General features: G+C 40.0%; 2 protein-coding genes across 3 annotated transcripts in view; both read left to right on the top strand.

The window, feature by feature from the left end:
• Positions 1–1,728: 1,728 nt before the first annotated feature.
• arl6 (ARF like GTPase 6) lies at positions 1,729–10,762 on the top strand. 2 transcript variants are annotated; one of them, XM_071526750.1, is made up of 9 exons: positions 1,729–1,836; positions 3,021–3,181; positions 3,441–3,502; positions 3,653–3,721; positions 3,837–3,931; positions 4,198–4,327; positions 4,844–4,899; positions 5,868–5,880; positions 8,428–10,762. In XM_071526750.1, the coding sequence occupies exons 2-9, from the start codon at positions 3,059–3,061 to the stop codon at positions 8,459–8,461; spliced, it is 582 nt and encodes a 193-aa protein (XP_071382851.1). In that variant the 5' UTR covers positions 1,729–1,836; positions 3,021–3,058; the 3' UTR covers positions 8,462–10,762. The 2 variants fall into 2 exon arrangements, with proteins under 2 accessions (XP_071382851.1, XP_071382850.1); XM_071526749.1 differs by lacking the exon at positions 5,868–5,880.
• A 3,527-nt stretch (positions 10,763–14,289) lies between these two features.
• The window catches only part of slc5a7a (solute carrier family 5 member 7a), a 4,906-nt gene continuing 3,728 nt past the window's right edge, over positions 14,290–15,467 (top strand). Inside the window, exons 1-3 of the mRNA XM_071526751.1 lie at positions 14,290–14,473; positions 15,085–15,198; positions 15,317–15,467. The exon at positions 15,317–15,467 is cut by the window's right edge and continues 5 nt beyond it. Of these exons, the coding sequence (XP_071382852.1) occupies positions 14,290–14,473; positions 15,085–15,198; positions 15,317–15,467 (449 nt within the window). The remainder of the gene's footprint in view (positions 14,474–15,084; positions 15,199–15,316) is intronic.

Here is a 15,467-nt window from a genome sequence, read left to right on the forward strand (position 1 = left end):
GTCCGTTGCACAAAGACAGATTGGGTGTAAACACCAAGCTGGATACGAACCAGATTTCCTTGGCATTGACATTCAACTAATTGCACCGAACACCAGACTGTTAGGTGTAGCAGATAACACACGCTGCTCATGCTAAGAGAGGGCAGTCCGCTAGACCGAGTGAGGTCTAGCTAATACACACTCATCATCCTATGGACCATGGTCAATAAAGTCTCCACAACAACCAACCTCTGTCAGCTTCGGCCAAATGTGGTCTCTCTATCTCAGCAAATACTAGTATTCACTTGAATTTAGGACTCATTTTCTCTAGTGTCTATTCAAGTGTCCACCAATACCTCTTATCTTTCCAAGTGACAATCCAATGATTTCTATTGACTTTGAATGGTCTCAAGTCTGTTACCTCATAATCAGAGAGGAGAAGATGTGAAAGATAAGTATATGCGGTATGGTATGGTGTGGTTTGGTATGGTATGGTATGGTATGGTATATGATTTTAATAAAAAGTGAAAAGTAGAAGGATATGCACTCTACAATGAATTGACAGGCTGCCCAGATTTTGTGAAATTACAATATTCAAAGGTTTGAAGGACTGGGTAATGTGTCTTATACTTTTCCTGCTGATTTATGAAATAATTCACTGGAAATACAGATCGACAGTATGACAAATACAATCACGTTTTTTGAACTGAAGACCGCTGAATGTCATAAGATTTTATAGAAATGTATGTTCTATCATGATAATGCAGTATGTCCTGTACAAAACGTCTTGTGAAAGGTGTATGTTTTATTCAGTAACCTTGTTCCTTACTCAACAACCCTATTTTAATACTTAGTTTTCTCTTAGAAACCACCTCAGGCCCAAACATTGAGCTCTCTTCAGAGCAGACAGTTTTGAAACTCATTAGGTTGGTTGAAAATGTACTGTGCTGGTGCAAGGCAAGCTTGGTCTCTGTTGATCAAAGTGTTGAATTGGAAAGTTGCGCAATAGCAAATTTCTGTGATAGAAGGGTGGTGATGATGATGATGATGATGATGATGACAACATTGGATAAACAGTGGTATGATGGAATCCTGATGAGGAACTAGTAAAGAGGAGCACCTTTTCACAACAGAAATTTGTGTACTGTACTTAACTAAACAGAAGAAAAAAACACAAGTATCCATGGACACTCTTTCTCTCTCACACACACACACACACACACACACAATGCACTCTTAACTGTTACTCAAGAGACTAGCACATATTTTCTGGACATGAAGAACAGCAGGTGGGCTGAACATGTGCTCAGGGCAAGCCATAGATGAAAGGCAGCATAGAGCCTCAAAGAGCAACACAATTGCAAATTAAGTAGCACACACATTTTGTTTTATCTGTAGAATTAGAGATTGTATGTAGTATGTCTAGTTTATGTTTATATTAAAGATATAATGCAAGCCGTACAATAGTACATTGGTAACAGTACAGTGCAAAACAGTAGCCTACAGCCTCTTATGACTTCAAGATGGACGGCCCTGGTATTGCCATATAAAGCAGCATATCTGTTTACTAAATAATTATATGGATAATGATTGTGTTTCACTTGCTTTTTGCTACTGAATCAAGGCACAAAATCAGTCAGCCTAGCTACAGTATAAAATGTGCCTCTAGATGGCGAACGTGAGTGAGCACAGCACACCTTCGTCTCCAGGCAACACGGTGTAAATAAATTTGTCCACAGGCTGAAACAGGAGTGGAAGAGAAATGAATGAGACGTTGGCTTGACGCGGTTTGTTTATGGAACCAAGGGCAGACTGTTGAATGCATCTTGGAAGCAAGATCACTAGGATTCATTACAGGTAAAATGACTTTTGGAGTGGTGGATAAGGCAAGCTAACGTTAGCGATATCGTCAGCTAACAAGCTAACTCGTTAGCCAACGTTAGGTGTTAACGGTGATCAACATCCTTTTTCTTCGTGTCATCTCATCCATCAACGGTATTTGTGAATACTGTTCATGTTAACCTTGCAAGCTCGTGAATACGGTGATGTCTAGCGCCGTGGAGAATGGGTTAGCTTGGTAACCGTGGCTTAACGTTAGCAAATACTAGCTAGTAACAGTAGCATAACAAGATTAGTTAGGTCAGAACCATTAAGCATGGTAGCTAAAGCTAACAGTTAATAACAACTAACATTAACTTATCTAGCTAATGTTGGCGTGGTAAGTGTTCATACAATGAGCTACGTTAAGTTAAGAAACGCGTTACTTTTCCTATGGGAAATAACATTAACGTTAGCTTAACTAACGTTATTGTGAAAGTAAACCACAGTAAGTTTTTAGGAAAGCTTGGATCTGCAAATGTGCTTTTCAGCTGCTGCCTATTGAACAGTGAAACAATTTAATGCGTAGATAAAGGGGCTAACCAAAAGCTTCAGGCGGTAATTTTTGGTATCTGACCAAGGCACCAGATGATGTTACACGATGACATGCTTGACAGAGCTGCTTTTATCCCCTTAGCGTAAAACCTAACAAGGGAAAAGACTCTCTCTATGATAATGGCTGGTGTATGTTAGTGTCGTTAGATGTGTGGACTGTACATGGAACATGACCAAGTTTGCACCAGTGCTAAGAACAAGAACAAGGGAGCTAAGACTAATCCAATACCTCCGACATTGATTGTGAGTTGCAGCTTTGACTGTGGATGCATTAATTCAAAAACTCTGAATCCGGGGCTGCCCTGCGCCCATCAAAAACACATGCCCATCTCATAATACTGGAATCTAGGAATCTAAAAGTTGTCAATATTTTATTAGTTTCAGTTTTCAGGTATCAGTAAGAGATTGATCACAAACAGGTGGTCAGTAAGATACATTTTTCTAATAATCCAAAATTGATGACAACAAAATAGAAACATGCTTCTGTGGTTTCTGGCTTCATGAGGCGTTTATGTGAAGCATTGTTTGAACTTTCCAGGATCAAAGAAGTAACCCATGCAAATTCTGTTTTAGGTATGTTTATCGTACAACATTTCTTTTCTTTGCAGGAAGATCAGACAGACAGCTAATGGTAGCTGGCTAGCCAATGGGGCTGTTTGACAGGCTAGCAGGATTGCTGGGGTTGAAGAAGAAGGAAGTGAATGTGCTCTGTCTGGGGCTGGACAACAGTGGCAAAACCACCATCATCAACCACCTCAAACCCTCCAATGTAAGTCTATCAGTAGTTTGCTACAGTGATGTTACGTTCAGTATTCAAGTAGCATAATCATGAATAATATTAGAAATGTTATACACACACACAGACACATGTGGCATGTGTGTATTATTTGTTGTCAGACAACAAATAATAAACCAGTTGTATCAATTTTACGTTGTACACATCCCTATTCCATATTATCATTTTAGACATATTTCTAATCTGTACTCTGCATTTAGATTTTTAAACAAACTCTTAATTTGTCTCACAGGCCCAGACACAAGATATCGTCCCAACCATTGGCTTCAGCATAGAGAAGTTCAAGACATCAAGGTAGCTACCCATGATTCAACAACCAGTTGGAAATGGAACTGATAGTCCAAGGAATGCTTGGCCACCTTTTGTACAATTGTATTTGTCTGTCTCATGTAACTTTACCTTTTTTACCTTTTTAATTTCTCTTTTAACTTCTCTTCTCTTCAGTCTTTCCTTCACAGTGTTTGACATGTCAGGCCAAGGCAGATACAGAAACCTGTGGGAACATTACTACAAGTGAGTGCCCCGATGGCACAGGAAACACTTTGACCTGTATACAGTTGATGTATTTTGTTTGCGTATTGATTGGCTTTGTTTCACTGTAACACCTCTGATCTCCTTATATTCTCAGGGAGGGTCAAGCCATCATATTTGTCATTGATAGTGCAGACAAGTTGAGGATGGTAGTGGCCAAAGAAGAACTGGACACATTATTAAATCATCCAGGTGAATTGGTGTCATTCATTATTCTTCAACTTGTGCCTGCATGGGTTTGAGTCCCAGCCCAGCTAATGCTATGCTGTGACATCTCTTTCTCGTGGCTTTTTCTATCTTTTTTCTATTGTACTGTGAACTTATATCTATTTTATTAAGCTTCTTTTCCCATGTTGTCTTAGTTCCACAATTCCACTTTGTTTCTCATTAGTTGAACTGAATGAAATTGCTAATGACATTAAAACTTGCCCATATTGTTTCTCTTGCTCTCACTACAGACATTAAACACAGGAGGATCCCCATCTTGTTCTTTGCCAACAAGATGGATGTGAGGGATGCTCTTTCTTCAGTCAAGGTCTCACAGCTGCTCTGTCTGGAGAACATGAAAGACAAACCCTGGCACATCTGGTATGAACACACATGCATGCTTATTTGCTTACTTATGGCTGTGTGCCGAGAATGCTGTGTGTCTGAGACTGTTGATCCAATTATCAATGATTAATTGTAATGTGGTCTGAAACCGTGCACACTGTTGCATGTACACACACACACACACACACACACACACACACACACACACACACACACACACACACACACACACACACACACACACACAAACATGCACATGCACATGCAGTAACAACCACATGGATGACATCAGTTTTCCTTAAAGGAATAGTTCACCCCAAACTGAAAAATCTGTAATTATTTACTTACCCTCAACTCAAACGAAACATCATTGAAGTTCATAAGACTACGTGTGATGTTGAAAAGTTTTGACTGACATGGGAGTGAGTACATCACTGAGTAAAACAGAACTTTTGTTTTGGGGTGAACTGTTCCTTTAATAGTAAATATAGCAGGATTGGAATTCCCATATGGCAAAGCAGTCCTCTAATGTGACCTGTTGATATGTTTCAGTGCCAGTGACGCTCTGAAAGGAGAAGGTTTACAAGAGGGGGTCGACTGGCTGCAAGGTAAGATAAGAGTTAACATGTGAATGATGAAGATCATATCCTAAGAAGTGGGGAAGTAATGGTGTGCAGAGTTCACAGTTCATTTGGGTAGACAATATTTGGTTCACTGTTCAGTGTAGTCACAATATCAGCTTTTCCCTAAATTTCGTATGTGACTGTTAAAAATCTCCCATGAAAAAAAACAAAAACATTTTTTTTTTTACTGTAAGCAGAACTAAGACCCAAATTTGCTTTGAAATTAACTTTGATGGCAAGAGACAAGCACCCATCCGTTCCTGTCATATATTAAGTCAACTAAGTAAACTAAGCTAACGCATCTAAATGTCACCTGTTAATATACTGAAATGAATGAAAACAATGGCAATTTACACTATATTATGAATAGGTCTTTTGTTGAAGAGTCGAGTTTAGCCAAAGCTATTGTTAGACACTGCAAGCAAGACCATTGTTACTTAGTAGTAAGTGTATCACAAGCCAGTTTCCAAACCCACAATGCATATAACGTATCTTTTGTAATTCCATAATTTAAATATCTTGTTACACAAAACACGATGCAATCACAAATTGTCCTATGTGAATTGGTATTGTTGGTCAGGTCAGTTTAGGTATTTCTGATTGTGTAATGTTTAATGATGAATTTAATTTTCAGATTCTATCACATAGTTAAAATTGCCTTATTTGTCCATCCTCATTTCCAACATCTAACATCCTTTCCCCACTTTATCTCATTTGTAGAATTCATGATTGTTATTTTTTTTTTATTTTTTTATTACCATTATATTTTGGCACATACAAAATTCTCATTATGTGTTCTTGATATCATCCCAGTTTATTTATTTGACAGGAAGGTATACATAACATAGTTTGTTATTTAATCTGCAAAGAGCATTCTGATCCACGGCATCCACAACATCATTGTTCTTTTCTTTTATTGTGTTTTATTCTTTCTTATTTAAATCCCTCCATAGATCAAATTTCACAGTGAGTATTGGCTGTTGTGTTTGTGCTGTATTATTGCATTGCTGTGTAGTTATGCTGTGTAAAACATCACGTAAAGATCTCCTCTAATTTTACCTTGCCCCCTCCATTATACTCCTCTCCACTGACCTTTTAGACTCTTACTTTAGCTGACTGAGCCATTGGGCTTTAGTTCAGAATACCATTTTGAAATGTATTGACAAATGGTTTGGACTTTCCTCTTGCAAATGAACCAACTTTATAGTGCAAGGTGCGAACCCCTCTGATATGCCATTGCAGTGGGTAACATTCCTCTTCAAGCTAATAACTCCATCCACCCATTTTCTTGCCACTTATCTGGGTCAGAGTCACAGTGGCAACAGGGAAAGCAGAGCAGCCTGAACATCCTTTTCCCCAACAACTTCCTCTAGCTCCTTCGGGATCCCAAAGCTCTCCCAGGCCAGCTGGGAGATGTAGTCCCTTCAACATGTCTTGGGTCTGCCCTAGGGCCTCCTCCCAGTCAGCATCCTTACTAGGTATCCAACCCACCTCAACTGGAGCCTCTAAATGCAGAGGACAAGCAGCATGACTGTGGTCCTCCCATATCGCTGAGCTCCTCACCTTGTCACAGAGAGTGAACCCAGCTACCATGCAGACAGACCTCATTTAGGCCGCTTTTTTCTTCAGTCTCACTACCCAGTTCACTACCCAAAGCTTGTGACCGTAGATAAGGGTTGGGAACAAACATCGATTGGTAAATTGAAAGGGTTGCTCTGTGGCTCAGCTTTCTCATTACCACAACAGTCCAATACAACGCCCGCATTACTACACCCACTGCACCTAACCGGTGGTCAATCTCATGATCACTTTTACCCTCACTCGTAATAATACCCTGAGAAACTGAACTCTTCCACTTGCTCACTCCCTGCCTGAATGGGACAGGCCACCTTTTTCCAGGAGAGAACCATGGTCTCATATTTGGAAGTGCCCACCCTCATCCTGATCATGTCACTTCCAACAGTAAACTGCTTCAATTCACATCAGAGATCACAGTCTGATGGGGGCAAAAGGATGAAATCATCTGCTAACAGCAGGGATGCCACCCTAATGTCACCGAAGTGGACGCTCTCCAGACCTTGGTGTCTGAAGCCCACCTTGAATGAGCTTGGTTTGATGCCAAGAATGTGAACACAACTCTCACAGAGTGTATAAGTACCAACTGACTTGTAGCACCTAACCTGGCAGCCCAAGCTCCTGCATTACCTCCCACAGGATATCTTAGGGAACACAGTCATAGGCCTTGTCCAAGTCCACAAAGCAAATGCAGACAAGATTAGCAAAGTGACCATTACATAGGCTCTCCAAGGGAAGCTGAGCAGAGTGATCCTCAATAGTTGGAACACATCCTCTGGTCTCCTTTTTTTAAAAATATTGGGACCACCAGCCCTGTCTGCCAGTTGAGAGCCACTGCTCTCAAAATCCACATGACATTGAATCAACCACAACAACCCAACAATGTTCAGAGCCCTCAGTATTTCAGGACCGATCTCATTCACCACTGGTGCCTTTCCACCATGTTGCTTGATAACTACGTACCTCAGTGACCTCTGTCAACAAGATGGGTTTAGACCCTCCAGAATCTTCCAGCACTGCTTACTGAACAGAGTTTGTGTCTGTCGGGTTTTGGAGTTCCTCAAAGTGTTCCTCCCCCCCTCCGATAATGTCCCCAGTCAAGGTCAGCTTTTCCCCACACCTGCTGAGAACAGCCTGAGAGATGTCCTGCCTTCCCCTGTCCTTCCCCGAGTCGCTGAATGGCTTGCGGGAACCTCTTTGAATCCACCTGAAAGTCATTCTCTATAGCCACTTCAAACTCCTCCCACACCCAGGGTCTTGCTTCTTCAACCACAGCAGCTGAAGCCTTTTTGGCCTGCCGGTACCCATCTGCAGTGGTTCTCTGTGCCATCCAGGCCTGAAGCCACTTTCTTCAGCTTGACAGCCTCCCTCACTGCTGTCCACCAGCAGGTTCTTGAGATGCCACCATGACAATCTCTTCACCCAAGTGTCCAGTACATGTGGCCTCAGGCCGATGCAACAACTGCAAAGTCGATCATTGACTTTTGGCCCAAGGTGCTCTGATACCAAGTACACTTATGGGCCTCCTTGTGTTTGAAGGCTGTGTGGATGTGACTTGATCTGAATAGAAACAGTATTCCCATTTATTTTCTTAACCACACGGCATGGCAAGTTGGCCACCCCCAAAGTGTCATGACATACAACTGAGCTGTATGCTCAAGAAAGTTGAGCGCCACTCAGGATGGAATTTTGAGACAGAACCCTATGTAACTGTTCTAAATTAAGGCATACTATTTTAATGCTAAATAGTGTGCAGTATATTACAACATGTGCAACAGATTTCTCAACATGCAGAAAAATAATAAAACCAGAAAAGCAGTGGTAAATAAAGAACATTACTATCCCTCCATCACGAGAGACAATGACTCATGAATGAGGCTGACATGGTTAATTTACAGTATGTGTTTTTCTTATGCATTTGTCACTTGTGTTTTCCAGATCAAATCAGAACAATGAGAACGTGAAGGCCTAGTGGAGTGATATGGTGGAAGTAGCAGCATCATCGGATCCATAACGACAGAAGAGCCTTTTACTAATCCCCAGTGTAAACACACGCACACACACACACACATATACGCAAATTGACACCACATGCCAAAGATTGAACTATGTGTGGGAAAGAAGGGCTGACCCTGTTTTCAGAGGTACTGTGGAAAAGTGTAATGTTTTTAACAGGGTAGTTAGATGGTTCTTTGGTGTCTGTGGTCTAAGGGAAATCTTAATGCATGTTTTGGTTCTCTGGTAATAGCTGACAACAATGACAAAATGTATCCACAGGTGGTGCTAAGCTAATAGGAAGCATACAGATGGGGCAAAATAGCACAAAAGTTCAGTACAAAATGGTTTAAGCTGCTGTATACGGAAGCCCCAAGAGGCAAGAGAAATAAGAATTTGAGATTTTCTTTGGAGATCCAATTTCCATCCATATGATAATTTTTATTGTGCTTTCCAGTGCACCACCGCCATTCTCATACTTGGCATATAGATCCATCTCACTATCACTATCTTTACTGCAGCTAATACTTCATGCAGCTCACTTCATGTACTATATGTCTTATTAATAGTTGTGTCTTTTTTGATGAGCTATGGACAAATATGTTTTGTTCTGAAGATTGGAAATTGTAACCAACTGAATGTTTTCAGGAGCTTAATAGATTTTGTCTATTAATGTTGTTACTTGAAGCTCAGATGTCATAAATAGTTGTTTCCCTTAGCTGGAACTATTGATAAATAAAATGACTGTCATAAAATGACTGTCATGCTAGTCATGAAAAAATATAACTTCTCTCTACAAATATAATTTTCAGTTAGTGTTTTCATACAGTAAATGCCTTAATTCATTGATGAAGCAATAAAGATAGGATTCAGCATCCACTGCATCAACAGTACAACACACCATGGCAGGTCTATTTCTTACAGTGACATGGTATCTTATCAAACTATTAAGCATTGTTTAGTGTAGGACAGCTGTGAGAATGCTGTCACACTAAAGTCTGTTTATTTAGTTGGTATTCAAGTAATTGCCCTGTAATCATTTTACTAAATTAAAAGTATTGCAATTTCAATAATCCTGTCCAGCAAAGGCAAAAAGCAGAAATTGAAAATTTGTCAAAAAGTTGTCTATTACATTTCCTCTGTGGTGTGCTTATGTCTTATCTCATGTTGTTTGTTATCCACTATTTCACTAACACAGTTACTGCTTTTGGCTTCATAAGGCAGAATTGGTGAGTGTCTTGTGAATCTTTTGCATCAAATTGTCCCAGCATTGACTACCATTGAATGGTAATATTCCATTCAATAACAAACATATTACATCACTTATGTTCATGCTTTCACTGCAGGAACTTTTCAAGCCTCACCGCCATCAGGGTTCCTCATCCCTAATTTAGAATCGAGTTTTACAATTGTAAAGGTCTACACAAAGCTATTACAAATTTTTTCAAATTCTTATTTCTAATATGGCTGTTGCCAGGGCTTGCAGTTTGTGTGTAAATGTAGAGAAGTAATATTGTGTTTACAATATGTTTATTAAATGTAGAGAGAGGTGCATATAAAAGGAAACATGACTGCAAAACTGAATTTATGTTTGGATGTCCTTCAGAAACCTTGTATTTCCATTTATATTGTTTTCTGTTTTTGTCGGCCGTCGTTTTTGTCTCCCCTCTTTGACAATGAGGCAATGGGGAAATCAGTTTTTCTCACGTTCTAAAAACCTGACTTTTTGGACACAAGGTTTATTCAAGACTCTGCTTCTGTGTTATTCCTATGATCTTAGTCTAGTCATTGTGAAGAACAACCAATCTCTACCAAAACTACAAACCAGAGAAATAAGGCGAATCCTAACAGAATCATTTTGAGTTACTGGATATTGTCAATCTCTCGTTCGCTGTCACTGAAGCAGCTTTAGGATTTTTAAGCTCACCTATGTCTTGTTTTGGAAGGGACTTTGCTTTCAAATCTTGAGTACGAATCACTGGATTTTAAGGGATGAAGAACTTTGCTTAAGGGGACCACAGTAATTATGTAAAATATTCTGCATTCCTGCACTCAGAAGTTAGGTTTTAGTTTGTCACTTTTAGTTATTTAACAATAATGATCAACTGGGAGGTGTTTCAGCAACTTTCATATTCCCATCCCAGTTTACACTGATTACAGCATTCCAGACACCAACACACACCCAGCACTTTCAGACCAGAATTCAATACCACAGAAGTTACCAATTCAGACAAACTACATCATCAAATGAGCTGTATATATTGTATTCATTACATTGTACGTGTATTCATTGTTAAAGAATAAAGCTGTGAAAAAGAAAAAGACTTTGGTAGCTTCTCCTGTATGCCCAATCTCTTGTAAGAAAACATCTCTCTCTCTCTCTCTCTCTCTCTCTCTCTCCCTCTCTCTCTCTCTCTCTCTCTCTCTCTCTCTCTCTCTCTCTCTCTCTGTCAAACATGCTGGGTTCTGCCAGCAACAGCTGCTCATTAGTCCTTGGGTCCCTCTACAGTTGATTTGTTTGGTTAACGATAATTGTGAACATTCACTCATACAAATTATGAGGATGTCTATGTGGTTTCTGATATGTTATGCAACATGTTTGTTAGTTTATGCTTTTTTCTAAGTCATGGTGTATTTGTTGATGTGATTACTCGACTAATGAGGATGTGTACGTGATTAGGACCATCAGCCCATAAATACTGGCTCAGTTGTAGTGTGTATCTTGAGAAGTGTCAGGGTCATGTGGCAGCCATCTGTCAAACATTCAATTAGAAACCAGTCTAACAATCTTCTGATGTTCAAGATTTCACCATCAGTAAATAGTGTGTTATCAATTGTCAGCTGTTTATTTTGCGTACTTCAATCAAAAACACTTATGTAATGCTAGTTTTATTCCTACTAAGCTATTGTTCAACTTTTCAAATTGTATTAGGATTTCTTTTTTGTTATTTGTATTTTTGTGTTCTGTGACTTACTGATGAAAATTGAATGGGAGTCAGAAGGCCCCACAAGAAATTTAGCATTTCACACAAGTCGACATCCCACAGCTGCCAAACAGTGAAACTGTAATGTATTCAAAAAGATTTGATAGCATTAAACACAATTTAACATTTAAAGCCACATCATCATTCTTTATTAATCTGGCATGGTTCTATTGAACATTAAAAAGAACTCAGATGCTTTTCGGCCACACATCTTCGTTGGGGAGTGTGACTAATAACCCAGAATCAAATAGTTTTTGTTGTTGTTCCTATAATATAATATAATAGAAAAATTCATGCATTTCCTAACAATGCAGGCCTTCCAGCAGATAAGCCCGCCATTAAACTGACGGCCTCTATCCATGGTGCTGAAACAGTTATGGTTCCTTACCAACATGCGGCGCTGTGCGCGTTGACTTGGCCTATCTTCCTTTCACTTGATGAGTGAACAGCTTACTCAGCCCTCTGCAGTAGATAACTTCCTCATAGCTTTGGATTCAGAGCACTGTTTGTGTGTGTGTGTGTGTGTGTGTGTGTGTGTGTGTGTGTGTGTGTGTGTGTGGTTACACATTGTGAGTGTGTGTGCGCGCGACAGGGATTTTTGATTTCCTAAAGCTAGACTAGGTCTATATCATTAAATCTCTCTCTGCTGCTCTTCAGCACACACGGATCCATCCTAATTGGATGCCTGTCAGTTTTGACAAGAATAAATTAAACGACTTCAGGCAGACGAGGCCATTAAGTAGACACAGCTCATTGATATATACCGATGGGAAAGTGGCAGATACTCGCTTTAAAATTTTAATTGCTCACAGGTGGGGAGGAGCATTTTAGTCTACGAATCTTTAAGGGGTGTTTATTTGTTTATTTGTGCGTTTTTTCCAAAAAAGCGGCAAACTCTCTTCGATTCTTTCACATATAAAATACATTTGCATGCATTTTAACATCATATATGTGGAGGAAATATGTCCATTATCCAGAAAATGGCAAAAGGCCCACCAAAAATATCCTATTCAAGTAGAAGTTACTTTGAAATTTTTACCTTTGTAGAAGTAGAATTACTGCTGTAAATCTGAGTAAAACTGCAGAGACTCTCATTTAAAATGTATGACTAAAAGTTACTAAAAGAGTTATTCAAAAAAATGTTCCTGACATCTTTCCTAAGAGGACGACAAGACAGACTTCGTTCGTCCCCCTCAATCACCCAGAAGAGGTTGCTGTGGCCAAAGTTAATTGCGTTCGTGCAGTAACCGGCAGCGGCCCAAGTAAAGTGCAGGCTGAGGAGAGAATGACAAAGATGAAGAGGCCACATGGAAATATGGACGTAATTGACAGGTTACGCGCTGCGCTATGAAGAGATGAAGCATGAATCAGAATAAAGGCAATGTTGACTTTCTTGAGTCTTCCAAAAATAATAAGATTCTGAAATTCATGTTATTATTCAATCTGTGATTTAAAAAAAGAAAAAGACACTGAAAATTCCCATTCCGTTATCCAGTAAAGGAAGCTCACCCCCTCTCTCTCCGTCTTCCTCCGGTCAGATACGCTTATAGCACCATCAGCTATATAGTACAGTGACGCGTTTCCATGCATTGTAAGAGGGACGTTCAGTTTCCTCTGACGTGCTTATCAGTCATCTGACGGCACCTGGCCCCTTATAAGCCACAGTGAGTCACATGGGAGACCTCTCCAAGCTTTTATTTGATGGTTCATCGCGGTGCAGAGCGGGTACACAGTTCTTCACATTTCCATAAGGACACTCACTCTACTCACTGTTCTGAAGGAGTTTTCCGCCTCAAGTGCCACAGCACATGACTCTAGAAATACTTAAGGTAAGTTTTTTCCGGTGTTTATCAATGTTTAGGCAGCCTGTGCGTGAAATCACACAACATTCATATCAGGTTTGAGCAGACTTAACCGATATCTTTATTAAAGCGCACATGACCAAACTGGAGATCTTTAGGTGACAATACAGTTTTGGAACATTATTTGGATTATAGGAACGTTTTGAAGTTTAAAGTGATCACATTTATGTCGTGAACGCTGTGCGTAATTTGATTTTTACGCGCAGCCATGTCTAATAGAAAAGGTAAATGGCCGGACCGAAAACGACCACCACTGATGAGTGACCGTAGAAATTAGCAAAATTACAATTATTGACAGATGAATTTCATTTTTAGTGATTATTTTAGGAGATTAGGCAATTTACTTGGGCGTTAATTGGATTCGGCAAGGTATGGCACTTTCCAGAGAGTATACATTTGAACTTCTAGTTTTCGTTTCATTTCATTTTCACATTCATTGTCATGATATTGGAGAACAAAGGTCGACCAAAAATCGCCAGAAAATCTGTTTGGAAGTCATATTTTGAAAAACACATCAGGAGAACTTTCAGGACCAACCTTCCCTCTAAGCTCTGTGCGTAGCAAGACAGTTTGGTGACCTTCACTCTTAACACAAGGTCTCCATATGTGCCTTTTTTTTCACAAATCAGACCGTTTAAGCATTATTTTTAATATAGAACCACCGCCCTAACATCGAACCTTTGAATAACCTTTTTTTCTGTGCTTATGTCCAAAACATTTTCACATGAACCAAATAACATGAACTGATATCCTTGACAGTCATCCGTAATTTGTCCACTTGACACCATGCAAAAATCTAGTCGATATAAGCAGGTTTCGAAGTTTTGCTTATATTATATGCTTTGCACTTTGCCATATCTTGGGGTTTAGTGCATTGAGGGCCCTGGATGATCCTCTCCTCTCTGTGCGCCAAGCAGGTCTCCATGCCATCCCGTTCCTAGCGGAAGACCGGTGCGACAATGACCATCCATGTAGAGGGGCTTGTGGCTATCGCGTTCTTCTATCTCCTCATCCTCTTCGTGGGCATCTGGGCGGCATGGAAGAACAAGCACTCTGGGGAGGCGGAGGGCACCGACCGCAGCGAAACCATCATGGTCGGCGGGAGAGACATAGGGTTGTTCGTCGGTGGATTTACCATGACAGGTTAGTTAAGTGACAAGTCTGTGTTTCTCACTCAATAACACTGGATTTTCATTCTGACCGAAATTTAGAGGAGGCATCAGAATAACGAGCCTTCAAAATAAGCGCTTAAAACACTCACTTCAAGTTAACAGGAAAATAATAAGACAAAGAAAAAATATGTCAGTCTAAACAAGTCATAATTTCCGATTCAGACATTCGATTCATTTAGTCTTGTTCTCCTGAAGTGAAAAGACAGCTGCCACTGGGGTGAGATAATTCAATTTGTTAATTAATTGTTTTTTTTTTAGAAACGTGCCAACATTTTGTACCAAGGCAGAATAAGGCAGAATAAGGCAGATCGCTCCAATGTGACCCTTGATTCAAGAAAATTCTTGAAACGATTGGATTTTCATTGGGAACAAGTTAAATTATAAACCCATTGGTAGATTTTCCACTTGTTTTAAAAGCAAAAATAGATTTTAACACTCAGTATAGACTGAAGGACTTGTTTGAATTTATATCGTTGCAGTATATGCTTTCTCTAGAAGTGATTTTCATTCAAACTTACAGTAGGCTATGCCAAATTGATTATTCTTACCCTTCAACGAATTTCTCTACTTTTGACATTGTAGCAACCTGGGTTGGAGGAGGATACATTAACGGCACAGCTGAGTATGTGTACCTGCCGGATTATGGCCTGGCTTGGGCACAAGCTCCTTTTGGATACGCGCTGAGTCTTGTTGTGGGTGAGTGGCGCAACATATTTCTCTTCATGTCCACCAGTCAATTTAGACATTTCAGCTGTTGAAAGTTAAATAAACGTGAGGTGTTATATTGCCTGAAAACTGTGCGCTCTTGTCCCAGGTGGTCTTTTTTTCGCCAAGCCCATGCGCTCACGGGGTTACGTTACCATGTTGGACCCGTTCCAGCAGCTGTATGGGAAACGCATGGGCGGTCTGCTCTTCATACCTGCACTGATGGGTGAGATCTTCTGGTCTGCTGCCATCTTATCTGC

Source organism: Centroberyx affinis, unplaced genomic scaffold (assembly GCF_046629955.1).
Source record: "Centroberyx affinis isolate AG114_WGS23_722 - 3 ecotype Tasmania unplaced genomic scaffold, CSIRO-AGI_Caff_v1 ptg001450l_1, whole genome shotgun sequence".
NCBI lineage: Eukaryota > Metazoa > Chordata > Actinopteri > Beryciformes > Berycidae > Centroberyx > Centroberyx affinis.

Excerpts from the sequence above, each read along its gene's own strand:
- arl6 (XM_071526750.1), top strand. The coding sequence starts at position 3,059 with ATGGGGCTGTTTGACAGGCTAGCAGGATTGCTGGGGTTGAAGAAGAAG. Across the intron at positions 3,182-3,440 it reads ACCACCTCAAACCCTCCAAT|GCCCAGACACAAGATATCGT; the intron begins GTAAGTCTATCA and ends TTTGTCTCACAG. Across the intron at positions 3,722-3,836 it reads CTGTGGGAACATTACTACAA|GGAGGGTCAAGCCATCATAT; the intron begins GTGAGTGCCCCG and ends TTATATTCTCAG.